This window comes from Pseudoliparis swirei, chromosome 15 (assembly GCF_029220125.1).
Source record: "Pseudoliparis swirei isolate HS2019 ecotype Mariana Trench chromosome 15, NWPU_hadal_v1, whole genome shotgun sequence".
In the NCBI taxonomy this organism is placed as follows: Eukaryota; Metazoa; Chordata; class Actinopteri; order Perciformes; family Liparidae; genus Pseudoliparis; species Pseudoliparis swirei.
Genome location: NC_079402.1, coordinates 9331204 through 9358649, shown reverse-complemented (window position 1 = coordinate 9358649; position 27446 = coordinate 9331204). Strand labels below are relative to the sequence as shown.

Below are 27446 nucleotides of genomic sequence, written 5' to 3'. Positions count from 1 at the left end.
TGCATCTAATTAAAGCATTTGAGGACATTAACGTAATACATTATTATCCTAGATCAGGAACACAAGAGATTCCATCCAGCCGTCCATTTCCAGCCGCTTATCCGGGGTCGGGTTGCGTTGGCATCCAAATATCGGATAGGATTGCCAATAAATTTGGTATTGACGTTCATGTTCCCCAGAGCATGATAAAGTGATCCCCTGACTTTCCATGTAGCGCCATCATCAGGTAAACATTTTAATAGATACTTGCAAAACTAATGACATTCATGGTATATCACAAAAGTACACATTTGGAATTCACAAGGCTGAATTCCAACAGGAAGGCGTGTGTTGTCTCCTGTCAGCGCTGTCGTCCGAGGACAGGACTGACTGAAAGATGCGTGCGCATGTGCATCGACTTCCTCCACAAGTCACCGGATGTGATCATCATATTCAACTCGCTCACCGCTTCTCGACTTCTGCCAGGAACTCTGGCATCAGAAGATATAGGACCACTTGCCGCAACAAACAATTCTGCACTTATATTTGGCAGAGTGCTCTGCTCCTGAGGTGAAACTGAGCGGCGGCGCGGAGTTCAGCAGCACAGGGAAGATAAATGAGACGATCAAACTGTGCTTGATGGCACCTCGGTGACTCATGGCTTTTCCTTCCTACTTGTCTGAGCACAGACACACACCGTAGTAAACAGGAGTGTGTGTGTGTGTGTGTGTGTGTGTGTGCTGCTCTGATGGACACCTGCTTGTGTGTTTATGCGAGTGTGTCTTGCCGTGTGGGCAGGAGCTTTGCCGCGTGAAGACATCAAAACAATGAGAACTAGAACGGGCACTCGGTAGAGCGCATACCTTCGCATATCACAAGATTGGGCATTGAATTATGAACATGTTAGCATTATTTGCATGCCAATTGGATAAAAATTGACTGTGCTATGGTAAAAAGAAGATTTTGACCTTTCCATGACCTTGACCTTTGACCCGATTGATCCCAAAATCTAATCAAATGGCCCCCAGATAATAAGCAATCATCCCACCAAATTTCATGCGATTCGGTTTAAAACTTTTTTTGTTATGCGAATAACACGCATACAAATAAATAAATAAATACACGGCGATCAAAACATAACCTTCCGCATTTTCAATGCGAAGGTAATAAGATTACCAGGTGAGACAAAAATAAAGAAAGAAATCGGTAGCTGAATTGATTTGGATTTTTTTTGGAAACAATTGTAACGTTTGTTTCCATGTGTATGACTGCTGTGCTGAATGTCCACAGAGCGTGTGATGCGTTTTGCATCCGTGAAAACAACATCTATCTCATCCTAAAACTAGGGAAGAATGCATAATAAGGGTTAAACAGACCTGGTTACCTAGCTCAGGGCCTAACGACATGTCAGCTACAAGGAGCATGCCACAAACTTACCATCATATTTGTGGGCATTGGGTCTACTGGTTACGTGTGGCAGGGTCATTTCATATCTCCGATATGATATATACAGCACGATATAATGCATTTCTAAGTAATTCGACACACAAATATAGTCTATATGGAATAAACACTTGGTTTTGCACACTCCTGTGTGAATGTAATACTTGACAAATGAAACAAACGGACATTATTTTCATTTATTTAAGACGTTTAGTGCACAATTTGTATTTGAATCAGTGTGCTTATTGTCAATTTTGACAAAGTGACGTGTATCGCGATATCTTGAGTGATTTGCATCACCGTCTGATTCCTTTCAAATATGTGTCGAAATGTCCCATTTCAAAGTTCTGCCTGGTTACAGCTCTGTACGCTCACAAGAAGTCGACTTGTCAGTCAACTGTCCAGTCGCTCTTATTTGTGTGTATGTGGCAGGGGTAGGCGGTGGGTACTTCCTGCCTTTACTTCCTGTTGTTTACCCTGTTGAAGGCCAACAGCCCACTGGGAGAGGAGAGACAGGACAGTCATGTGGTAATTAGCTCTGCTCATTAAAACTGACCTCAGGCTTTGTTCTGCCATCTGGACGCTCTGCCCTACCTCCTGTTAGACATGTCGGCGAGGGACCGACATCACTTCCTTTTTCTCACCATCCTGGATGATGACAAAAAAATGCCCCCCACACCTTTAGTGTATTGTATGTTTGTATACAATTTCCTTCTCCATCACTTGATATATTCCTTCATCAAACATGTGCATGACAATCAACGTGAGTTGTGTTGGTTGAACATATTTGGCAAATTCCGCAAAGGCCTAACATCCACCAACCAGTCACACTCAATAGGGAAGCAAACACTGAGAAGTATGGACTGAAACACCAGAGCTGCTTCTTTCCTCAGGCTGTAAAACTCCTCCACCCATCCTCCTTTCTCAACCACGACTTTCTTTTGTTTTTGTGTGTGTAGGATAAAGGGACGGCAACTCACATTTTGCCGTGAAACCCTGTGTTGTAGAGTGACAGTCAACGTTCCTCTGAATGAACTGCGTCTCATTGAAATCGACACGTACGAGAGAGAGAGCACACGCCGCCTCTGCCCACGCATTCTTGAAATTCGTTGACCTTACGTTCACGAGAGCAAATTCACTCGGCCATTGTTTGTGGGTGCGTGGTGAGCGGATTTTTTTATTATGTTTTGAAATGTGAACCACGTGGGTGGACCACAAGCACACAGATAGCCGGTTTAGACTGGAATGCATGACATATGTCACGTGAAATGCTGATCTGTTCATCGGGCGACCGGAAGCTCTCAGGTCCAACGTGTCCAAATCCAATCAACCACCGCTGTGTTTCGAATTTCTGAAGCTTCACTCAACTCCACCGGGGATAATAGAAGACCCAATATTTCATCATTTATCAAATCGAGTATCATTTGTTGGCATTTGATCATTAAAATATACAGTTTAATATAATATCTGACATCACAATGATCTACAACTCAGAATCCAATACAGCGACATCACTTGTGATGGTAAATCGCTCTCGCCTGTCGTGCGTTGTTGCGAGTACCGGCAGCTAACAGACAAGTGCAGGGAGAGCAGTGAGTCATACCACTCTGTTCACAAGCACCCCACTTTCTGCCTGAGCTCGCGTGATGTATGTCTGCATGTGTGTGTGTGTGTGTGTGTGATGTATGTCTGCAAGTGTGTATGTGTGTGTGATCGAGTGAGGGAGAAACTGAGACAACGACAGAGTGTGACAAGTAAGACATATGTCTGCAGCATAATTCATTGTGTATAGGAGGAAGTATGTTTTGGTGCGACAGAGAGTGAGAGAGAGAGAGAGAGGGAGAGAGCGAGAGAGAGAGAGAGAGAACAAAGCAGGTTTGTTGGGCAGGACAAAAGCATCTTTCTGAGACACATGCCGAAAGCCGTGTGCAGAGATTGCAGCAACACCAGCACAGCTCCCCTTTCATACGAGTTACACTCAAGGCCTCGTGGACATGTTGCTGGAATATATAATAAAGCATTAATGGTGCTAGATGTTTATATATGTAATTGGGGCAACTGTTTGTATTTCTTTGTCCGGTTTTTAATGGCTATTATTTTAGATTTGAGGTTTTCCTTGAGAATAGTATTATAATATGTTATAACTTTCAGTCTGCTTTTACACTACTTTTAGATGCAATGTGTGGAAGCAATCAGAGAACATGTTATTGTTGTATTTTAGCTGCTTCAAACTTTTTGCGACACCTTCAAATGAATCTACTTGTGATCCCTGATTATGTTATGCACGTCAGATGTGATGTGAGCACGTCAACCAGAAAGATATTTGGTATCTGGAGACATGAGGCCTGGAGAGGCAAAATTATCAAGTTATTTAAAATGAAATAAATAGAACTAATCATTACTTGTTTTTGTCAGAGTAAACCCCCAATATCTAATTGGCAAGCCTGACAAAAAAACTGTAAACCACTAGCATTCAAAATGAGTTCTTATTTCATCTGGAGATTTGACATGATAGAGAAATGTGAAATACTCCAAATGTCTTTTACATAAATATTACACACAGGTTCATAAAAGAGCAATGCATATACGTCAAACCATTAGGCAGCATAAAAGTTATTTATCACTTCAATAAATATGACGGAGAGATGCAAACATAAACAATATGCAATGTAATATAAATACATTTCTCAATTTAATATCAACAAATACATCTTTTTAAATCTTTCATACGATCGACACAGAACAACTCGAGTTTGATTTATGATTCATGTGTTAAAATCATTTAGGTTACGAAGGTTATTTAAAATCGAGGCGTATGATTTCAAACACCTTCCTGCATCATTTACATGTGACTCAGAAGGTGTGTCTATCAATGATAGTGTGTGTGTGTGTGTGTGTGTAAGAGAGAGACTTGGATACGAAAGTCAGTGTCAGTATGACGAACTGTTGCTAAGCAGTCGTGGTTGCTAGGTGGTGGATGGGGGAGGGGAGACAGGTTTGCAGTTAGGTATTGAATATGAGGGCTTACCTCTGCATGCTTGTGTGTGTGTTCTGTGTGTGTAAGTGTGTGTGTGTTCCCTTGGATTTATGTGACTTAAATATTGATACTGCAGAGTGGGGGAAATGCATTTTTTGGGCTGCAGTTTTGGTCATTTCTGTTCAAAATAAAACAAAAAGAAGGTGCATCTCTATTTAACCTTTGAGCAACATCTGCTAAGATTCATTGGGGAAAAGAGTTTCATTTTCTGAATCCAGTGATTCCTTTTAAACTGACATCGATGACACCTTAAAAAAAGAATACAAATAAAATGCTGTCCAGCGGTGTCAGATTCAGCAAAAGGAGAATGATTACGAGTCATTTATTTTGTCTTGTTGCAGATTCCTCAAGCGGCTTTCCCCAGGACGATTCCTGCATTATATGCAGCGGAGGAGGGGATGGAGGAGGGGGGGGGGGGCTCACAGTCGGCTGGCGTCCCTCTCGGTGTGTTCACATATATTCCAGGTTGTTCTGGCACATTCAGCTGCCTCCCTAAACGTTCTGTGCATCCCTAGCCGTGTCGCTCCCGTCACGTCCGGTGTGACCGAGTCGGGTGAAGGAGACGGAGGGCGGGTTGGCCGGGCGAGACACAGGCAGCCATTTGTACTCAAGGTCCTGTGACGGAGGGTCCAAACACCAGTCGTAGTTCTTTAACAGGTACATGCACGCTTCCTGTTGGCAAAACAAGAACAACGCGTTTTCTGTCTGTGATGGAACGTCTGTGTCTCCGCTGAACTGACATAAACCAAACGGATGTTCTGCTTGATGATATTTAGAGTTTAAAGCAGTGGGAGGGCTTGGACAAAATCCTAATTTGATATCAAAGACAGAATGTTGAACCGGGAGGCTTTCGGCAGAGCGAGAGCCTCCGCCCACGCTGAAAACAAAAAGCTCCAACTTGTGAAGCCACAGCCTCCATAACACTTGTCGTTTGTTTGCCTGGTGAAGGAGGAAAGCAACGCAACACCTCTCAGCAGCCAAGTTGAAAGGGAACATTAAGTCTTCGGGGACTCAAATTAGTTCTTGATATCTTTGCTAATACGATCATCTAAAGTACAAGTTCCAAGTTTCAACAAATATGTCAACAATTTACATGACACCACGGAGCAGCCCGCTCACATCACCAGTAACAGCCAGTTGCCCGTCCTCCCTCAACGTTGTGAATGAAGATTTTCCTGATAGAGGGGGAGGAGCCGGATGAATGAACGAGGATGGAGGAAGGGAGGAAAGAAGAAGAAGAGGGAATTGGGTATGGAAGATGGTGGTGGGGGTGGGAGACAGGATGAATAAAGGAGGCGATGACTCACATCTCTGACCTAGATCCCTCTGGTCACACCCTCTTTTGTGTGTGTGTGTGTGTGTGTGTGTGCGTGGTCAGTTTTCTGAAAGCCAATCAGACACAGGAGATGAGGTTCAACACATGCCTCATTGGTGCAGAATAAATCTTCCCAATGTGATGGATAGGCGTGTACTCCTTGTACGTTACATCCCTTTGCAGTGTTGGGGCACGCTGCGGAGAACATCATTCACTAAGGGGTCAGGAGAACTCCTGAGCTCACAGACGGAGGGGCGGGGCGGACCCCGTTGATACGGATGACATCATGTCTCTGAATTTATTGATGTAAAAAATTAAATATTCATCAACATGCAAGTGTGAAAAGCAACTAGACTGGATTCATTTTTTTTTTTACATAAGATATGTATATTATTGTATTCATTGTATACACACACATACATACATACGGTTATAGATATTGATTTGCAGAATGCATGGGGAGAAAAAGACGATTGCCCATTGTCCATTTGGAGCGAGAGTATGAGAGCAATGCACCGCCTCTTAACCCATTCATGCCACTTCTTTAAACCAAAAAATTATAAAAGCAAGAAAACTGCTGGATATCTAGAATCAGCAATCTAGTATAAACAAAGACATTTGATTGTCCTGCGGAACAATACAGGGAGCTGAATGAGGAGAGAGAAGATCAATAAACCGCTCTGAGTATTTCACCTGCGCTCCATTCAATCACGCCCAACATTTACAATGACTCATGAGAGCGTGCGTGTCTGTGTGTGGGTGTGTGTGTGTGTGTGTGTGTGGGCTTGAATCATCCCTAACATTTGCATGAAGGATAGCTTTCAGAAACAGCCCCATTCATATAATGTTTCAATGTTGACTGTGTTTTAGTGACGTTACTCTACCAGCGCAGGTTAAATAACGCTCATTACGTGTATCAGATTGACTCGACGATGGGAGCTGCTGAGATCCACTTCTCATTGGCTGCATGGTGGAACACACTCCACCTGGCATAAGTGCATAGCAGCTCGCACATTTAAAACCCTATTAAGGATATTTAGCTATTAAGATTATCTTCAACCTGGCTGGAAATCAGAAGCTTGTTTTCCCTCTACTGTGTGAAATCATGGACCTATTGCCACAACATTACAAAACAATGTGACGGGAGATGTTACTGTACCTGAGTACGGTCGGGATTTGGGAAGTGTAACTTCAATGACTGTAACAAGATCGTGAAATATTCAATCCTCGTATCATACATGTGTAACCTAGCATTTAATGGGTGGGGCGCTTGGGGGGGGGGGTAAGGAGAGGCAAGAGGTGGGGGGGTGGGGGGTCCATCTCCGCTCCAATAATTAGCAAGTGAGTGTCCTGAGCAGGCACTGAACCCCCCCCCCCCGGGCGCGCTTCCGGCAGCCCACTGCTCCTTAATATAAGGATGGGTTAAAATGCAGAGAGAACTTTTCCTTGGGGATAAATAAAAGTGTATATTCTACACGTGGTTTGCCTGTGATAACTGAGAATATAAGGGAATCCTTTTCTTTGGTTTTGCATGTTTCCAATTAAAACCATGGGAATCCAGCCGCTCGCCGTGGCTGTTGTCAGGTCGGCGTCCCCTCCAAGGTTCACAACACACACACATAGACTCAGCTGTTTCCAGAGGGAACATCCCACATGGGAAACCAATCTCTGCCCTTCCTGTTGTCACACCTGTGACACACCGGACTTGTTCTTGTTCCTTCCATAGGCTTGTATGCACGTGTATGTGCATGTGTGTGTGTGTAGGCGACTCCTGAGTATAGGCAATGGTGGCTATGGTGAGAGCCGCCGTGGGGACTGGCAGGTGGTTTAAACAGGACAGCCTGTACCCGGGCTCTCCGTCTGTTATCTCTAACACACACACACACACACACACACACACACACACACACACACACACACACACACACACACACACACACACACACACACACACACACACACACACACACACACACACACACACACACACACACACACACACACACACACACACACACACACACACACACACACACACACACACACAGCTCTCTGTGTCTCTTAGTTCTTTATTTCACTCACTCAGACAGCTACAGTACAGTCGTTGTCTGGTAGCAGATCTTCTACAAATGACTCATGTGTTTTCCTCCAAACTTCCCAAATATCACTTCCATCTTGGTTGCAAATTCCCATTTTTCTCCAATTATAGAACAAATTCATTCATATTTCAAAAAGACAATACATATAATATCTTCCTTATCAATATCTTCACCCTTAAATCACACGATTTGTAGTGTTCAGCTGCATTAAGTAGTCTCACTTGCAGCTCAGTTGCATCATGTTAGACTTTCTGTGAACTATTTGCGCCTATGTATGAATATCCATCTGTCTGTGGTTGCATCACAGTTTTTTAACCCTTGTGTTGCCTTAGGGTCAATTTGACCCGAATCAATATTACACCCTCCTGCCGCCTTAGGGTTAATTCAATGTTTAATGTCGGTGTTCTTTCGGTAGTCAACAAACAAACATAAAGTGCCTCACACTTAAACTTGGAAAACAATATTAATTCTAATAATTTTCTGGATGTTTTAATTGCTGGCGTCAAATTGAACCCAAAGTGTAAAATATGTTAGTAAATATAAAGGTAACAGGAGGGTGAAACATTGAATCGGGTCAAAATGACCCTAAGGCGGCGGGAGGGTTAAATATTTAATCGGGTCAAAATGACCCTAAGGCAACAGGAGGGTTAAATGGCTTTTTTCTCAGCTCAAAGAAAGCTTTACACATATAAATATAACCACAACATAAAATACAAAATCCACAGTAGAAAGAGCTTGTTTGCAGTTCCAGGTGTGTCACAAACTTCTCTTTTATAACGGTGGTGTAATGGTCAAAGGCTGAGTGACCCCGCCACATCCAGTTCTTATTATACACACATGCAACCTGCTCATCATCTCAGGATTTGCACTTCTTCTTTGTGTCCGTTTCTCTGACTAAAGAACATTCATTACATGCAACCTCGGATACATCTTTGACCTCCTCATCTCCAAAAGAAGAGCATTTCACAGACTGTGGCACGAAAGAGTGTGCATGCATGTGTGTATTCATGTGTGTGTGTGCAGAGGGAAGTGTTACGAGTACAGACATAGAGTCACCTTGAGGAAGACGTCGTTAAGTTTAAGTCCAATGCAGCTTCTGGGCCCATTGCCGAAGGAACACAGGAAGTGCTCCTGGCCTGCATTCCTGCACATACAGAAACATAGTTACATGTTAATACAGAGGGTCGTTCACTACACTTTCATTTCAGTCGATATTGATCATTTAAACTACATTACAATTATAATTTTGAATGACCTATCTTTAATAATTACCATGAGAAAAAATATGATGAATCTAACCACTTTGTTACCAAGCTGACCACCGTCCTTTGAATATTGCAGATAAAGGCTGACAACATGTTGCGTACTCCGACGGATAGAAGCGGCTATTAAATCGCCCAGGCCTAGTCCAAAACATTTGCAATGAGATCAGAGCTGCAGAAATCAATATTTTGACATGCTCTAATATTTGGAGTAACATAAAAAAACTTTTTTTTTACATTTATTTTATATAAATCAGAGTGCTTGAGCCTATATCCATTCATAGGCAGTCCCTCAATAGACCACTTCATGCCTCTGTTGCTTGCCCATAACAAAACCGACATAGAATACGTGATCATATATTTTTACATTTTAATTTCCTATATTGTTTGAATTCTTAACTGTAATATGTCCTGCCCTGCTATTTTATGTTATTGTATTGTATAAATGTAAACATGCTTGCTGCTGCTGCAAAGAAGTTTCCCCCTGGGGATGAATAAAGTACATATCATATTTTATCATCATCAGATGAGGTTCCGATGGTGACGACATGATGTCATGTCTCTCAACCAATGATACGACCTGAATGGTGGCCAGAGGTCACCGATGATATCAGGAAACCGTGTTCATTTAGAAATACATACTGTGTGGCTCATTCATTTCTTTATTGATTTACTTTTTTACACATATTTTTGTCAACTTCAAATCATTGCCATCGATATATTTAGCCTCGCAAGCGTCATTGCTCTGTTGGCCTCTCCACCACTTTCCAGATTGAAATATCCAAATAACTGTGACGCTCACACGAGGTGGGCATCATGGCACAGGTTGTCATAACATTTAAATGTATCACCTAAAAATATACTCAGAAGTCAAGAGATTCTGGTCGTTTCCAGCCGCCAGGTTTGTCAACAGCGTGCTAATGCAGGCCATCTCTTCCCTCTCACCACTAATGCATCCTGTCTTCCTGAAACCTGAGCTCTGATTAAAGGCAAACAGGAAGCATTAGTGGTGTGTATAGTCTGGGTCCAGTGTGTGTGAGAGGCTTTGTGTGTGTGAGAGAGAGTTAGAGACAGAGAGAGAAGGGAGAATATGAGTGTTCTCTGCAGCATCTGTCTAATGGTCTAATGTACTTGGAGGCCCATCCTGAAGCAGCTAGATGTTGAGAGTACGATACAGTCCTGGAACACCGAGACACAGGAAGTCTTAAGCGGTCCAGCAGAAGGCCATATCGGATATGCTCGATAGATGGGAAGTACTTCAGAGAAGTATAATCTATTGTCCAGTGTAATTAATTATTCGACTCTAATGTGTGGGCAAACTCCATGACTTTGCTTTGAAGCCAAGATGTTATTAGCTTCATCCAGCTGAGTATTAGCTCTAATAAAAGGGATCCTCCTGAAAGGTGAAAAGAGTTAAACAATCCTTCAGTGGTATATTTACTCTCGTCTTCATATCTTTCCATGGATTTCTTGCTGAACTTGGATACATCCCATTGACATGTATCAAGTATTTCCTTTAGAGTTTGACAGTGTCAGCCGTGTGATTGTGACTGTACGACTGTACGACTGTACGACTGTCCCAAGAAGCCGCGCTTCAGGACAAGTTGAACACTCGGAATTGCTCAAAAACTAGATCGGTTGTTGTGCCACTAACTGTTGACCAATCAGAGCTTAATAGACTGAGAATCATCTGCTTTCATAGATAGCCGGTCAGCTACATACATGAAAAAAAGGAACAACAAAGAAAATCATAAATGCAGCTGTTTAAGTTATGTTCATGAAAAATAACTCATTGATCAACATATTTTTAGAATGCTATGATCAATGTGAAAAACATCCCAATTGAACAACCCATCATGTTTGAGAATGATACTTTTCCGATCATTAGGACTGTACCAAATCAAATATACGTATTTCCCAGAAACCTTCGGTGAACTAAAGAAATGTTCCTTTCAATAAAGTGCTACCAAAACATCCAACCTATCAAAGCTATAGTTTGAATAATTGTTACAAGCTCAGAATAATACCTATGTGTCCATTAATACACAGACCAAAACAAACAGATCTCAGTTTATCTTCAGGGACTTATATTTTGGTATTCATGAAAAACTGAAAATCCCTACAAGCAATCCAAACTAATACTGAAGATTTGCTAATAATTTCCACTTCAGAACTACTGTCCACGAGCAGGAACCCCCCCCCCCCCGTGTTCTCAGACTTATCTTAAACCAGCAACGCAGCCCGTTGGAGCTCAGATTTCTATCTGCGTTTGGTTGCGTTTCCGATTCATTCATCTGGCGGCCGGAGCCTGTGTGGGCGTTTGGAGGATCGGATGTTAACTCGCCAGCTCTAACGTTTGCTTCCAACTGGAAAAGCACACAAACACACACAAGCTGACGATACAGTATGTACTGGGACACACATCGCACAATATACGCACTTATCTCACACACACACACACATACGCACACACACAATGTGGTTAAACTGTAGTTATTGTATGTGGGCAGGACTGCAGTCATTAAATTACACGGGCAGGTGGCAAGGAAAGGAGCCAGGCAACTATCAAGGCAGACAGGAAGACAGTCTCCAGGAAGACGGAGAGATGGAGGAGCAGAGAGAAGGACGTGTAGGAGGAAAGAGAACAGGCCGGAAGATAAATAGAGGAAGAGAAGCGTAAATACAGTAAACAAGCAGAGAGACAGAAATACAGTTACACCCTGAGGGAAGTTCACTAGTTTGAGCAGCAATTAACACACACACACACACACACACACACACACACACACACACACACACACACACACTCACACACATACACACACAATCTGGTCACAAATACAGTGAATTTGGTGCACTAGTGAGAATGTTTAGCAGCAAGAGGTTGTGTGTGTGTGTGGGATCAACTCAAAATAAACTGCAGTACTCAGGCACACACTGTAATGAAGAGAGAGATCGACTGCTTCATAAAGATGGATGCGCTCCAGAAGTGGATCGGTTTGTCGACGAGAATAATTATTTGTCGTTTCTTAGTCTTCATGGGGGCACACAATTGCAGGAACATACATTGTACGATGTTTTTTTTTTAGTTGGTACTTGATTTAACATCATATTGTCTCAAGGGAAATCTCCTCTGACTCATTCCTCAACCCTATCTTATCCCGCAGGACACACACACACACACACGCACACACACACACACGCACGTACACGCACACACAGGGAATCCCCATTGGTAAAACCCGGTCCGAGGTGGACAGCGGGTATCTGTCTATTCATTCATGAAGTGCTCCGTTGCTTTTACATTCACTTCAGTCCATTTTAAATTGCACCTACTCAGTTGAAATTGTGTTAATAAGCAGATAATCCCGTTGTTACAAGAATCATTAGAATAATCTAGTTTTAATTTATTTTGTCCTTGTGGGTTTAGGAGTAAAATTTCCATACAATAGCATTTATTTTTTGTGAATGGGGTACAATGAAATATACCCTGACCTTTACTAAAACCAGTAGGCACCCTGTGGACATTTCTGTTGTAGGAAACATAAAACTACAATTAAATGGTTAACTGGGATGCCCGGCTAAATCCTCACACCCACAGAAAATATATTAAGACATTGGGAATGTGTCTCTAAACAGATCCTTCGTCATTTCTTGATGATCATGCTCGATAGAGGCAAAATTGGCTCTCACTGTTTCTATTAGACGTGCGTATGTGTGTGTGTCTGTATTTTATTTGTCTTCATTGAGTTAAACTGTCAGTTCCACTAAAAGGGATTTCATAATGGCGTTTCTATTGATGGAGGGAAGCCCCACACCCAGAGACATTTCATTTGAGAGGAAACACCCTCTTTTCTTTTTCCGAGAGACGCAGAGAGAGAAGGAAAAAAACAGGATAGGGTCTTCTCTGACTCATTTTCTGTATCCCATCCCATTCCACAGGGCATCATCCCCCACCCTGCTCACACACACACACACACGCACACACACACACACACACACAGTGTCAGATGACTAGTTTCCATGGCAGCAGCTCCCTACATACATACATACATTCATAGATCCCCCCTCCCCCCCACACCTCTCTGCTCTGTCGCCTGAATGAACCGACATGAATGAGAATAAACAGGTGAATGGAGGAAGTGGATGAATGAATTGGTGAAAAGAGCCAGATCAAGTTACATATATGTCTTTTATTTTATTGTTTATTTTATTTATTTATTTCCCTCATGTTAAGCAGCTTTTTGATCAAGTGTCAGATCTGATTTGTTGGCCATAAATCATACCGCTGCTTTAAATCTTCATTTCAAATGGTTGGCACTAGATTAGCAACAGTGACACAAGGCAGTAAGAGATTAGTCGTTACTAAATATTCTCAATGTATATTATGTGGGAGGTACCCTGTTCTATTAGGGATGCGTACATCTGCACCTAATAAACACTTATGTTATAACTGGAGCGGTTAACGATAAAAGAGCATCTGGTGCTGTTGCTATGGTTACATGGAGTTTAATACATACCTGTGACACCTGCTTATTTCCTGTGGCTATGGTACCATTTCAGATTGTGACATGGATGCCTGGTGTCACTTGTTCACCATTTTAGCTGGCACCTCATTTCTTCACCACTAACTTCAAAAAAAATCATGCATTTATCTGTCCATGACCACTTGTTTCAGCCACCCATCAATATAAATGGAGCCACAATTCATTTGTTTTCTCTTCTGTTCAGTTTAATTATTTTTCTTTTTAAAAGCACCATTTTTTATCTCAATTTCTCTATTATGGAAAAATGCTTAAAAAGAAGAAGCTTATCCTCAACCCTTAATGTGTCAAAGCACCTCCTTACTCCATCTTACGTTGTGTGTGTGTGTGTGTGTGTGTGTGTGTGTGTGTGTGTGATTGTGTCAGCGTGCGATATTACTACAATGTGAGTGACAGGCTGCATGTGTGTCAATGCCAGACTTGTTCAACCTTTCATGAAAAGCCACTTATAATACAGACACATACATGTCACTATCCCAGAGATAGTAAATGAGAAGAAGATCCTGCATCTTGAAATAAAATAAAGAATCACAGTTAGAAACTCAAAAGTCATTATTTCCTTGAAAAGCTATTTAATGGGATCTTAAAGAATGTCTTTCATGCTGCTGCTTTTTCCAGTTTTGAGAAGAAGTTGTACAACTTTCCTGAATGCGATTTGGGTTTATTTTCTGGTTCCGTTTGTGAAGATATTGATCTCTCTGACTCTTCTCTTCTTTTTCTCTCCTTTTGAGATTTTGGATTATCGAAGCAAATTAACAGCATGAGGCAGAAGTCATTTCTCTTTCTAAAAGGACAGACACTTGAGATAAATTGAGATTGCAGCAGAGTTCTTTTACTCACTGGGACACACATACCCCCCTTTCAAGTATTGGTGATATAGTGTCAACAAAGGTATTGTTATATATTTAGAAAGGTGTTGTTTCAACTTCATGGTCATTTTATAGACTGTAGTCTGAGACGGAGCTGATTTGCTGGCGTGACAAAACACAAAGAGAGACAGGATTACTTTAACTTTTTTCTTTGTTGGTTCTTTAAAATTGATTTGGGTTTGTATGCAAAGCAATCCCATGTGCGCGATAAAGACTCTGCATGGATACATGAACCAAAACATACATTCAAACCCACAATATACAAAGACAATTAGTCAGTTCCCCTTTGAGTCTAATTTGATGTTGTGCCAGATGTAACTCAACTCCCTCCAGGTGTCCCTGAAGATGTTACTGGTTACAGTAAACTTGACCTTTATGCACCAACATCCAAGCAGTTTACCCTCAAGTCCAAGTGGACATTTGTGCAAAAGGAGGAAGAAGCTAGGACATTTGAAAGACTACCGTGTTGGATTTAGTGACCTCTAGCAGTGAGGTGGTATATAGCAACACCATCACCACCCCTCCGATGTCCCCCACAACCGTCCACTCCAAGCGTGTAGGAGAACCGACACCATCAGGTGCATTTGCTGCACAAAGTTGAAGCAGCGACCGACGCAAAAGGCCCTCTTTAGAGCCAGCGTTTGGTAGCTCCATTCAGGGCCACTGGAGAAACACGGCTGAACAACACGCGCAGCACGGCGGACTCCATGGAAGAGGATGAAGATATAGATAGATACTGTAAATCATGTAGATATGAAGGGCTCGTTCTAAGCTAACGAAAACAAGACAATTTCTATATCGCTGTGGTTATACACAAACGAAAACATAATGGAACTAGAATGGGCACTCGGTAGAGCGCATACCTTCGCATATCACAAGATTGGGCATTGAATTATGAACATTTTGGCATTAGTTGCATGCCAATTGGATATAAATTGACCGCGCTATGGTAAAAAGAAGATGTTTACCTTTTCTTGACCTTTGACCCAATCAATCCCAAAATCTAATCAAATGGTCTCCGGATAATAACCAATCATCCCACCAAATTTCATGCGGTTCAAGAAGATTTCGACTTTTTCATGACCTTGACCTTGACCTTTGACCTGATCGATCCCACAATCTAATCAAATGGTCCCCGGATAATAACCAATCATCCCACCAAATGTCATGCGATTCGGTTTAATACTTTTTTTGTTATGCGAGGAACACGCATACAAATAAATAAATAAATAAATAAATACACGGCAATCAAAATATAACCTTCCGCATTTTCAATGCGAAGGTAATGATATTTATACAATTCTGCCCATAGATGACACTAAATCCTAAACAGGTCTATTTCTGCAACGCGGTCCGAGCTAAACCACGACTTAAAGACGAGAATGAGATCCTCACCTGCCGCTCCACCTCTCTGGCAGGAAGCTGTCTGGCTGCGGGAACACCTCCGGGTCGCGGTGGACAGAATGGCTGATATAGATCACACCATAATCCTTTGGGACATGAAACCCTGCGAGCGTGGAGTCCTGCACACACACACACACACACACACACAGTGGGGGAAATTCCAATTTTCATATTGTATTATAATGAAGTGAATCCTGCGTCACATCTACAACGCCCGTGTGTTTTACAAACTGTTGATCAGGAGGCTTTGTGATTCTGAAGCAGATTTGTAAGCGGTGACATACAATCAGAACTAAATGTGAGCCGGGAACAACAGCGCAATGACGCAACTTTAAGAACACGCTATTTTTTCCTGGTCCGATGTGAGGTTTTAGGGCAGGGATGTCTATGTGTACAGATTGTAAAGCACTCCGAGACAAATTTGTAATTTGTGAAATTGGGCTATACAAATAAACTGAATTGAATTGAATTGAATTAATACCCCTTTGAACCAAAATGAATGGGAGCGCTGATGTTTGGCTCGAATTGTAAGCAAAATGTCCCGAGTTGATGTTTCACCAAGCTCTGTTGAAAGGAGCCACCTTGGGGCTAAAAGACCACTTACCCGAATGTTGCCCATTTAATTCACCTATTCCCTCCGTCCATTAGTCGCTGCACTAATGGCACACCACGGTACAGGACCGCCGTTTCCGTTTCCTCTACTCTCTTTTTTCTTTCACTGCTGGAGTGAAAACCTATTTTACAATTTTCTCCCAGTTCGCACAGAGATGCCTCGGCCATGGCAGTTAGTCACTCACACACACATACACACACACACACACACACAAACACGCACACACACACAAACACACACACACACACAATTGCATATCTTAGTTCCACCTGGATGGAGCTTCTACTTTTTCCACCGGATTGTGAATACTAATAATCTCTCTCTTTCTTACACACCTAGCTGCGCGCATAAACATCTCATCATCTCTTTTCACTCAGGACTCGGCACTTTGGGGGAAATGTGTTTGAAGTTGGAAACACGCGGGGGTTAACTGTTTCAGCTTAAATTGCTTGTTAATTATTCTCTATAAAAAAATGTCTGTCATGATAAAAAAATTATATAATCAAAAATATACAAAATAACGAAAAGCATAGGTGAGGGTTATATGATAATGTACCATACATTTTTTACATTGAATTAAAAATGTCAACTTAAAAAATATAATATAAAAGATATTCAGAGTGAAACATATGAATTTGATGTGGTTCCAGTCAAGATGCCAACTGTTAATTATGAATGAACTATTATTTAACTGAAAGTAGTCGTCAAAAGAGCTACTTTTAAACTACGGCTTAAGGACCTTTTAACACACATAATCTAGTCTATTTGAGTCAGCATAAATGAGCTAGTATTCATTCCTTCCTCAATAATAATTTATCCACCTTATATGAAAAAAACCCACATTATTCTTTGAGTTCTTTCCTCTCCTAAATTCTCCAACACGCCCACGCACCATGACCCCGCATCCCATCGGGCCGTTAGGAATCAAAGAGTACTGATGCATTTCCCAGAAGTGACAAATGTCTTTCCACTCGGCCTCACAGTGCCACCAGCACACATCAATCCCACTGCCAACACCCCCCCCCCCCCCACACACGCTCATTTCCTTCCGGGAGAGCGGAGCTAATCAATAGCGGAGATGGATCAATACCTCTGATTGAGCTGTTGCATAAGGCAGTGTGATGAGGTCATAATGATAAACACAGCAGATGCAGAAGGAGGTAGCAGCCGACCAATCAAGACACAGGACTTCTTAGCACTATCAAACCATAGAATCCCAAATGTACTCAGATCAAACCGGAAAGCACTTGTTGTTAATGAATGAAAAAGTATATTGTAACATATATACGGTATGCCAAGGGGATTTAAAATGTTCACGTGTCTAGCACAAAGATAATAAGTCCCCAGTTTACGAAAGCAAGTGGAAATAATGGCCCCATGGAACAAGTTACAATAAACACGGGTTGTACAAAATAATATAAACACCAGATAAAACAGCCCTTCTGTAATTGTTCACGTGTGTCATGTAAAACACACAAGCTGCTCAAACACTGACAGTCACACCACAACGCAAGCAGGGACTCGCATGCGTTGTTGACTTCTGTGTCCTGTAGTTTCTGTCAAAACATTAAAGCTGCGAGAGGAAAAGTCTCAAAAATAAAGAGAAAGAGACCCGCCAACTGGAGCTGAAAGACACTTAACGCACAAATTACAAATACAAGATTGAGCAAATAGTCAGGGCCAATGTAATGTACTGAAAGTAATGTGCTCCCAGTCCAGGCCCAGTAGCTCTCAGTACTGTACAGTGAACAGCAGAGAGGACCGTGACAGCAGAGGAGATTCCAACCACAGGAATATGTCGCCATCTAGAGGAACGGAGTGCAACACAGAAGCCTAGACTACTGGAAAATAAACCTAGAAAAGAGGTTCATTCATTTCATATATCCTTCAAAGTGTACACACATGGACGGGATACCACACAACAGTGTATATTAGCACAGGGTTGGGCCATGGAAGCTACTGTTATCTCAAGATCACAAGATCTATTTTCTTATCTTAAAAAAAAAAAAAGAACCTTGTTAACGAAATATAAAAAGATAATGAATTCTTTATAAAAAAGATATATAAATAAAAAGGAGTAATTTGATCATATTTAAGAGAAGTATCAAACCTGCGTCCCTTACGAATTAAAAAGTAAAAGTCCCACATTTCTACCTATAATCACATTAACCGTATTACCATAACAATTAACTTGTGCTCTCAAGACAACGGCTTGATAACCAAATTCTGTCGTGCCAAATATGTGAAGCATGAAGTGGTTGGACTCCCCTATCATTTGGATCTGAAGATCAGTCCCCAGAACCAAATCTTTGATCTATAATGACTTTAAAGACAAGAAGGTCTCAAACGGGACAACAAATCTCCCAAATTCACAACACGAGATCAGAAATCCTCGACACTCATTCAGTCCGACATGCAGCCCGGTCCCCGGTGAGCGGCCCTACCTGAGCAGCGATTCTGCGTCCACCAATGAAAGGAGGCCAAAGTCTCTGCACCTCCAGCAGTACTGCGCGAAAGTATTCAGGGTCTTCCATCGCTCGCTGGCGGGTCTCCTCGTGAACATGGGGAAAGATTTTGGTTTGAAAAATCTCATTTAAAAGCAGAAACAACTGGGCAAGTAAAAATACGGCAAATGGTCGTAGTTTTTCGGAGGCCTCATTTTTGCTCAAGAGGGAAGAAAAAAAATACTGATAACTTTCACTGTACATGTACTACTGTAATATCAATTTATATCAGTATCATATAAAGTATCAATTCAAGAACACAAAGCGCTGAAGCATAATGAGTTATTTTTCTGGCATGCTTTAATTCAAGGACATGCCGTACTTTTCTTTTGTGATTAAGTTCTTACAATCCAAAGCGCTACAAAGCATGTGCACATTTTTGGATTATGCCAACATTTGCCACCTCTGCACATTTGACTGCTTCGGTGATTTAATGTATACTGAAGATGTGTATCATTAATTTGTTCCCCCATCAACACACCCATCTGTGTTTGTATTGTAGTATAATTTCATCGACTATGTAATGTCAGATTATCCAAAACATGAAAAGTCAGAGCTTAAGGTTCAAGAATCTGTACGACGTGCCTCGATTTATGTGTAGCCCTCCGAAGTCCACTCCTCTCTGTGTGACGTGCCCGACTTTGGAAGACCACGTCACTGGGTGTAGGTTAGATCCTGGGTGCAGGGGGGGCTAGCGGATCATTTCTAGAATATGACGGGATTCTGCCTGTCTTTAATTGGGTCACGAAGGTCTCGGTTCAGGTTTGGACTAGGGGCTCCACGTTTCTGGGTTCAACCTGGTAGATCAGTCCCAGAATGACGTAATTACGCCTGGAGGTGATTGGTCCACAAAGGCCGGAAAGAATAAACTCCTCCTATTTCGTTTTGTATAAAGTTCATGGTAAAATGCATTATCGGCAGACTTTCTCAATTCGGTTCCTGAAAGCTCTCCAGATGTCCTGCAGGCATCAGTTCCTGACCTGTACTTGTTAAGAATAAAACTGAATATTCTTATTAAAGTGCTGTGTCACTCAAGATACTTTCTCATCATCAATCTCTTCACCATCCCACGATCGGCGGGAAGATACGACAGTGTACCTGCTTGTCTCCACTGAGCGCCAGTGTGAAGGAGGTGAGCAGCGACGCCAGCGCCTTGGGGATCAGCGCTGAGATGAACAGCAGGAGATGCTGGGAGGCGGAACTGGAGTCGGGCAGCGGCAGAGAACCGAGGGAGCCGACAAAGCTAGAGCCGCAGAGAGGAGACTGAGACTCAGGTTCCACGTTCAACGGATCAGCAGTAATTAATGGCACGGGATCCATAAACAAACCAGCGCGTAATCAGAGATCAATAGCCCCTCCTGTAGCCTGTGATTGATGGCAGAGAGGGAGGCGGCTTTACGCGTGAGAACGTCACTGCAAAGAGCCAAGGGGGTCATGTTGCTGTCGGTCAATTGAGAGGTACGTCGTGAGGTATGTTTCAACATACCTGTAATGACGGAGTAAAGCTAGGTTTGACCCGAAAGCCCGGCCCGAGAGATCAAGTAGATAAACATCAAAGTTCATCTCTACTCGATGTCAAAAGAAAAGAAAGGCAGAAGTCGTGGAAACCAGCCAATAAAACAAAGAATGGAATTATCGAGGAATGGATTAGATAAGTGGTCAGCAACCTTTACTATCCACAGAGCCATTTGGCCCTATTTAACACCGAATAAAATGTGTCCGGAGCCGCAAAATCTATTTGATATCACTGCTTATAAAGTTTTATATATACAGGACTGTCTCAGAAAATTAGAATATTGTGATAAAGTTCTTTATTTTCTGTAATGCAATTAAAAAAACAAAAATGTCATGCATTCTGGATTCATTACAAATCAACTGAAATATTGCAAGCCTTTTATTCTTTTAATATTGCTGATTATGGCTTACAGCTTTAAGAAAACTCTAAAATCCTATCTCATAAAATTTTAATATTTCCTCAGACCAAGTAAAAAAAAAGATTTATAACAGCTGAGTGTTTGTCAAGGCTCAGGAAACCCTTGCAGGTGTTTCGAGTTAATTAGACAATTCAAGTGATTTGTTTAATACCCTACTAGTATACTTTTTCATGATATTCTAATATTTAGAGATAGGATATTTGAGTTTTCTTAAGCTGTAAGCCATAATCAGCAATAAATCAGAATAAAAGGCTTGCAATATTTCAGTTGATTTGTAATGAATCCAGAATGCATGACATTTTTGTTTTTTTAATTGCATTACAGAAAATAAAGAACTTCATCACAATATTCTAATTTTCTGAGACAGTCCTGTATAGTCATATTATAGATACAAAAACTATAGTTTGTTGTATTTGTGAAATTATAGAACCAGAATAAAGAGATTTGTTGTCATTGTATTGTGATTTTACCTGTCAAACTCTTATGAAGAGTAGGGAAAAAAATACACTGGTCAATTAATCAGGCTACTATGTAGGTCCTGAATTTGTATTTGTGTCTCACGGGGTAGAGTGGTCGTCCCGTAACCACAAGGAAGCAGCTTCGAAGCACCTTCGAAGCACTTCAAAGTGGGGTCGAAGTGTCAATTAGCGAGACCCTGAACCCCCAGTAGCTCCCTTCACAGCAGACCACTGCTCCTAGATTGTTAAGGATGGTTTAAATGCAATGACTTATTATTTGAATGAAATAAATCGGCCACGTCCACACTACTACGTGACCATTTAAAACCGCGTATCTTCTGCTACGTTTAAACTGAGCGTCGTCACTTTGCAGGAGTTTTAGACGAGAGCACGGAGGACGGAGGAGTTATGAAACGAGGACGAGGAGTTATGAAACGAGGACGAGGAGTTATGGATCGCTCGGGAGGATGGACACGTTTTCACAAACGGACTCCATAATATCTCCCGAGCAGAACCAGCAGCAGTAGTGGGGTTTGAGACTTTGTGAAAGTATATTTACTTTGCTCAGTTTGCTGCAGCAGTGGAGAAATCGCTCTCTCTTCAAGAAAATGCTTTGTAATCGTTCTGGAAGAGTCTTTCTACATGTTTGATCATTCCTGTCACGTATCAAGCGTGAATGTAAGCCAGTTTAACGAAGGCGGGGCTCTGCATATCATGATGAGCCACCTGCAGGGAAAGACGTCATAGGATGTGACGCACATTTTAGTATTACAAATATTAAATTTGTGTTATTTTCAGTGACAGCAATAGCTAACACTCAACGATAAGAGGTGTTCCCTGTGAATGATTGTCCACTGGGCAAAACAGAAATAAATAAATATATATATAATTTTGTTGTCAAAGCCTCAGGGAGCCACAACAAAGGGGCTAAAAAGCCGCGGGTTTGCTAACCCCTGGATTAGAAGAAATGGTCAAATGGAGTCCAAGGCTCATACAGGCTAGCAGGGAACAGGCCGACAGGAAAGAAGGCATTTTATTTTGGGGAACTTCCAGCAATGTACTCACTAAAGTTGTTGTGCAACAATCTAATAAAAAAAAACAGAGGCTCTATTTTGGAAAATACTGATCTGTGTCTATGTGGTCGAAAAATAAATAAGAGGGGGAAGTCGAGAAGCAGTGGGTGGTTCTTTCAGTCTCACCCCTGTGTGTCATTCTCCAGTTTGTCTTTGATGATGTCCATCAGTCGGTCTCTGGCTTCCAGAGCGCTGGAGAAACCCGACGACCACAGAGGAACTTTCACATTGACCGGCGCAGAGATCAGACCTGCAGCGGCATCGGAGGATGTGACCAGGAAACAAATACAAAGAAGGGCAAAAACACACAAAGTGTTTATATTTACTGAGCTGAATCAGAAGGGGAAGTGGAAGATTTTGCAAGACTGTGTTGCAGAACAACAAAGCTGACTGGAAAAGATAGAACGGGTTTCACATTGAGTGTCGATACCAGTGCTACATTTCAATAAAATACCATTTTGGAGCAGTGTATATAAACTGATAGTTGAAGAGAGAAAGAAGGAGTTGTTAGCAGCCTTGCACTCATTTTTGTGTGTATTTGTGCGTGTGTGTGTGTGTGTGTGTGTTGTCCCCTACCATGCCAGTGCTGGGTGCAGAGCTGCATGATTTCCTGGAAAAGCTCAGGTTGCTCTTCTGCTCGTACGTTCAGAAAAAGGCCCAACACCAACTCTGTCCCCAAACGCTTGAAGGCAGAGTACACACACTGTGGCCGGCCACTACACACACACACACACACACACACACACACACACACAACAGATCACATATCACACACACAAACAGATCACATATCAAATAAATAAAATAGATACGATCTACCACACATCATGAAACAGCATGCGCATTAATGAGAACAGGGTCTTTTATATTTTGGTTTTCCAGTTAGTAATTAGTAATCTGACTTTGTACAAAGTGTCCCCCCCCCCCCCCCCCCACATGTAAATGTATATGCTTTGAGTGAAGCGTTACCTGAGAGAGAGGTCCTTCAGACAGCGCTCACATACACTGTTGCGTGAAAGAGACACACACACACACACACACTTCTCAGACAAGATGAAGTCACAGTTGTTTTAAAAAATAAAAAATATAGGTATGTTGATACATTATGTTGATTGTAACAATAATGTAAGGCTACATCCACTTGCTATTTTAGCATTTCAAATGTTATTTTAGGGGATTTTTCTCTCCATAAAAAGCGAGACGGGGTCAGTTCAAAGAAGCCTTTGACTTGGACGAACACATTGTTGCAGAAATACAGACTTTGCAGCCCTGTCACAAATGTAGCAGTCCGATCTTTATCCATTGCACAAGAACCGATAACAGAAATAATGTCTCAATACACACCCAGAGTAGAAATGGCCATCGGCTCCATGGTCCCATTTTAATTTGATAAAACTCCCCCCTGTGACTCCTCAGGTCATAAAATACACAGTAACGTAAATATTATACAAATAAGGTTTTTCCCTACCTGGTGATGTAATCATGGGATGTTTTCAAACAACTTCCTGTGAACAGGCTGGTGAGGGACAGACGGAGAAGACACGCCTCTTCACCTAGAACACACAAAAACAAGTTACTCATATTTGCTCTGGTTAATTTGAGCATATTTCATAGTTCTGGTCTTACATTACCAGTGTGGAGTATACATATCTGTGTAAATAACAAAAGTGTCTTTTTTAGTGAAAACAATCATCAGTGCCTACATCTTGGAAATCTTATTTTCTTTGCTTTAGAGTGTTTTTTTCATTCTTATCTTTGCAGTACCTTGTGTATGAAATACATATCTGCTGTCTGTGGGGGTCATGGTGTGTGGATGTGTTTACCATTAGTGGTAACAAGGGTGTCGCCATACATGTTGGTCATCAGGTCAGTTGGATCCTTCAGAAACATGTTGGACTTCTCTGAAACACACAACATAAAATGTAACACACACACAAACGAACAGATCACATATCAGACACACAAACAGATCACGTATCAAATTAAATAGATAAATATCTACCACACATCATGAAACAAGTGCATTAAAGAGAACAGGGTAAGCTGAAACATCCACAAACAGGTACAATGGGAACTCAAATGCAACTATACAGAGCCTAACTGTCTAGTATCCGAAAGTATTATATATTTTAGTTTTACAATTAGTACACACACACACACACAGACATCTTGGACACATCCTCTCTCTCCCCCTTCTCGTGCAACATCACGAGTCTCTCCCATGACGGGCAGACTAATCCCGGGGTGAATGTTGGTCCACATGAGGGATATTCCTCCTTTATTTAATGTTTGTCATCATTCTGATTCAAAGGAGACACGGGCGCTCTCTATAAAATACTGATATGGTCGTTCACCTGTAATACATCATCAAACCAACAAAGTGACATATCTAATAACATGACCAATGGTTCCCTAAGCACACAGAATATAAACAATATATCCGTCCACATGATGAAATACTGGTGTTTTATTTTGTCGTTGGGGACCAAACACGCACTTTTAACGGCCCAACTCTACGACGCTCACCTGTTGCGTTCACGAGCATACGCACACGCACAAGTGCACACACGCGCCTGCGCACACAACACACACGACGTACCGCACAGCATCTCTCTCATCCCCTGCACAGAGCAGACGAAGACGGTCGGTCTATTCAGCACGCGGCACTGAAACACTCTGCCCCGGTGCTTCTCGACCCTTTGCCGGCAGAATATCACCGGGTCCCGGTAAAACTCCAGCGACTTGTCCCCGAGCACCGGCACACCGGCACTTCCTGGTAGTTTAGCCATTCGGGTTTTAAGGTTGGAGACGCACTTGAGACGCGCACGAGAGAGCACTGGTTGGTTCTCAGGTTCGACGTGAGCGACTCTGAACTGTGATAGTCGGTCCAGGTTCAGATTTAAATCCGCTGTCCTCGCCTGCTAATCATTTTAATCCACATGGCTCTCTACCTGTGTGTTAAATTACTGCGGTCTCACTGTGCTCTCTGAGGTAATTCGACGTATCTGCGCCGGAGAGGGACGCGTTCATGGGACATCCGTAATTTGGCCTTTCGGACGCGTTACTGTTTGTTCTTTGTCCAAATTGCTCCTGCGGGGTTTACTTCTGCTGGGTCCGTGTATTTGGAATGAAACGAAAAAACGAAATAACATTACGTACACGGACCCTGCTGCTCGACCTCTCTGCTCCGACAGCTCTGTGCTACCAGCACTACAGTGTGATAGCCTGCATAATGGGCCCGGTGGAGTTTGGGCTCATAATAAAGATCCTGGGCAGTTATTTAAATGTTCTTTTCTTCTCATACACGAGAACATATGAAGCCTGAGTGCACCAATCATCACTTGTATATGTTTTGTATGGGACATGTTTTTTCTTTGCGATGCACACGTGTGTTTTGCAGGTGCACCTTGTTCAGCTGCGCAATCCTCATTTTACAGGACTTTCTGTCTAGTGATTGAAGGAGACACAACTAATTTAGTATTAAATAAATAACACATTCTGGAATAAATGAGCACAATTAATGCAGACAAAATATGAATTAATAATAACAAATCAACAACAGTAATATAACACAAATACAGCAGGATTTACATTGTAAGATGGTTTAAAGGCTAAATAATAAATGTGGTACTGCTGTTAATGCAACTTCTGCTGCTCTAATAGTGCCAGTGATCCTAAACAGATGACAGAGCAATGCAAAGAATAAATGGGAAAATAAATAAAGTTCCATTTCAACTTTTCCGGCTCCTGTGGTGAACGTATTTTTGTCTCTCTCATTAAGAGATGAAAAGCCTCTGTATTACGATAGTATATTGCACCCTTGTACTGGCTCTGACATGCAGGTGATAAACACGCTGATGGCAGAGAGGCAACAGCAAGGCATCAGCAGCCACGAGCATTGGAGACGTTGCAAGATCCAGCTTCTCGACCTCTCTCAAGCAGTAGCTGTATTGGCATTGGGGAAGGCTCAGGACACACTGTCTCATGCTCTCTATTTCAGGAGGCAACTTTTCTTTTGTTCTGAAAACCTAAATCCCCCTATACCGTGCCTGATTTCGTGAGCAGCCAAGATGGATCAGATGCGTGTAGGTTGACCTCCCAGAGGCAGGGTTGACTGAGAGTCAGTTATAAGGGTCGGGAACCAATCCAGTATGGATGGTGGGAGTGAGAGGGGCGGTTGACGCAGTATAAATAACCTGTGTGGCAAAGGACCCATGCAGTGTCGCAGACAAGAGAGGAGGTGTTTAATATATGTCAAAATGACAATGTAATTATGTTATTATGAAATGTAAGTAAGCGCCATTTCACTCAACAATCAACAAGAGTGGAACAATATATTGTATACAATATATACAGGACTGATTTGAATAATACCTGTTGGGGTTTTGTTGACAAATCAAAGTGGCTTTGCAGCAGCACCATGACAGCTGGATGGCTTTATAGTGTAGAATAAAAGGAAATCAATTATTCATCACAGTTATAGCACAACATATCATTACATGAATATCATGTCAGTCAAACAAGTATATTAATACATTTGCAGAATGAAACCCACAAACACACTTCTGAGTTGCTCCAAACAGAGACATCTGTCCTCTCTGCTGGAGTGGATACTCTTCAATCTGCAAGATGGCAAACTAGGCCAAAGCAGCTGCAAAACCAAATGATTATATGCGTGTTTGGTTTAGATGTGGTTTTGTGTTTTGCCTTTTTTTTCTTTCTTCTCTCTCCCTCCCTCCTCCCTCTTTTCCTCTGCTGGCCTGGTGTGTGACAGGAGTTGGCTGGCTCCTCCCAGCAGCAGCGAGCACACCTGTTTCACTCACCCTAATCACCTGTATATAGTCCTCTTGCCACTCCCCTGCCAGATAATCCTTGTGTTCCGACCCTGTGTGTGGTGTGTCTATCATCCTGG

At 42.0% G+C, this 27446-nt stretch overlaps 1 protein-coding gene across 3 annotated transcripts; it reads right to left on the bottom strand.

The window, feature by feature from the left end:
• Positions 1 to 1711: 1711 nt before the first annotated feature.
• On the bottom strand, positions 1712 to 25526 carry LOC130205337 (cytochrome P450 26B1-like). 3 transcript variants are annotated; one of them, XM_056432637.1, is made up of 12 exons: positions 25134 to 25525; positions 24358 to 24435; positions 24003 to 24087; positions 23504 to 23539; positions 23111 to 23250; positions 22661 to 22784; positions 20168 to 20312; positions 19010 to 19114; positions 15944 to 16071; positions 8930 to 9017; positions 2017 to 2070; positions 1712 to 1920 (listed from the first exon to the last, which is right to left on the bottom strand). In XM_056432637.1, the coding sequence occupies exons 1-11, from the start codon at positions 25321 to 25323 to the stop codon at positions 2023 to 2025; spliced, it is 1167 nt and encodes a 388-aa protein (XP_056288612.1). In that variant the 5' UTR covers positions 25324 to 25525; the 3' UTR covers positions 1712 to 1920; positions 2017 to 2022. The 3 variants fall into 3 exon arrangements, with proteins under 3 accessions (XP_056288612.1, XP_056288611.1, XP_056288613.1); XM_056432636.1 differs by lacking the exons at positions 1712 to 1920; positions 2017 to 2070 and adding an exon at positions 4093 to 5131 and having other exon boundaries at positions 25134 to 25518; XM_056432638.1 differs by lacking the exons at positions 1712 to 1920; positions 2017 to 2070; positions 8930 to 9017 and adding an exon at positions 9033 to 11501 and having other exon boundaries at positions 25134 to 25526.
• Positions 25527 to 27446: the final 1920 nt, after the last annotated feature.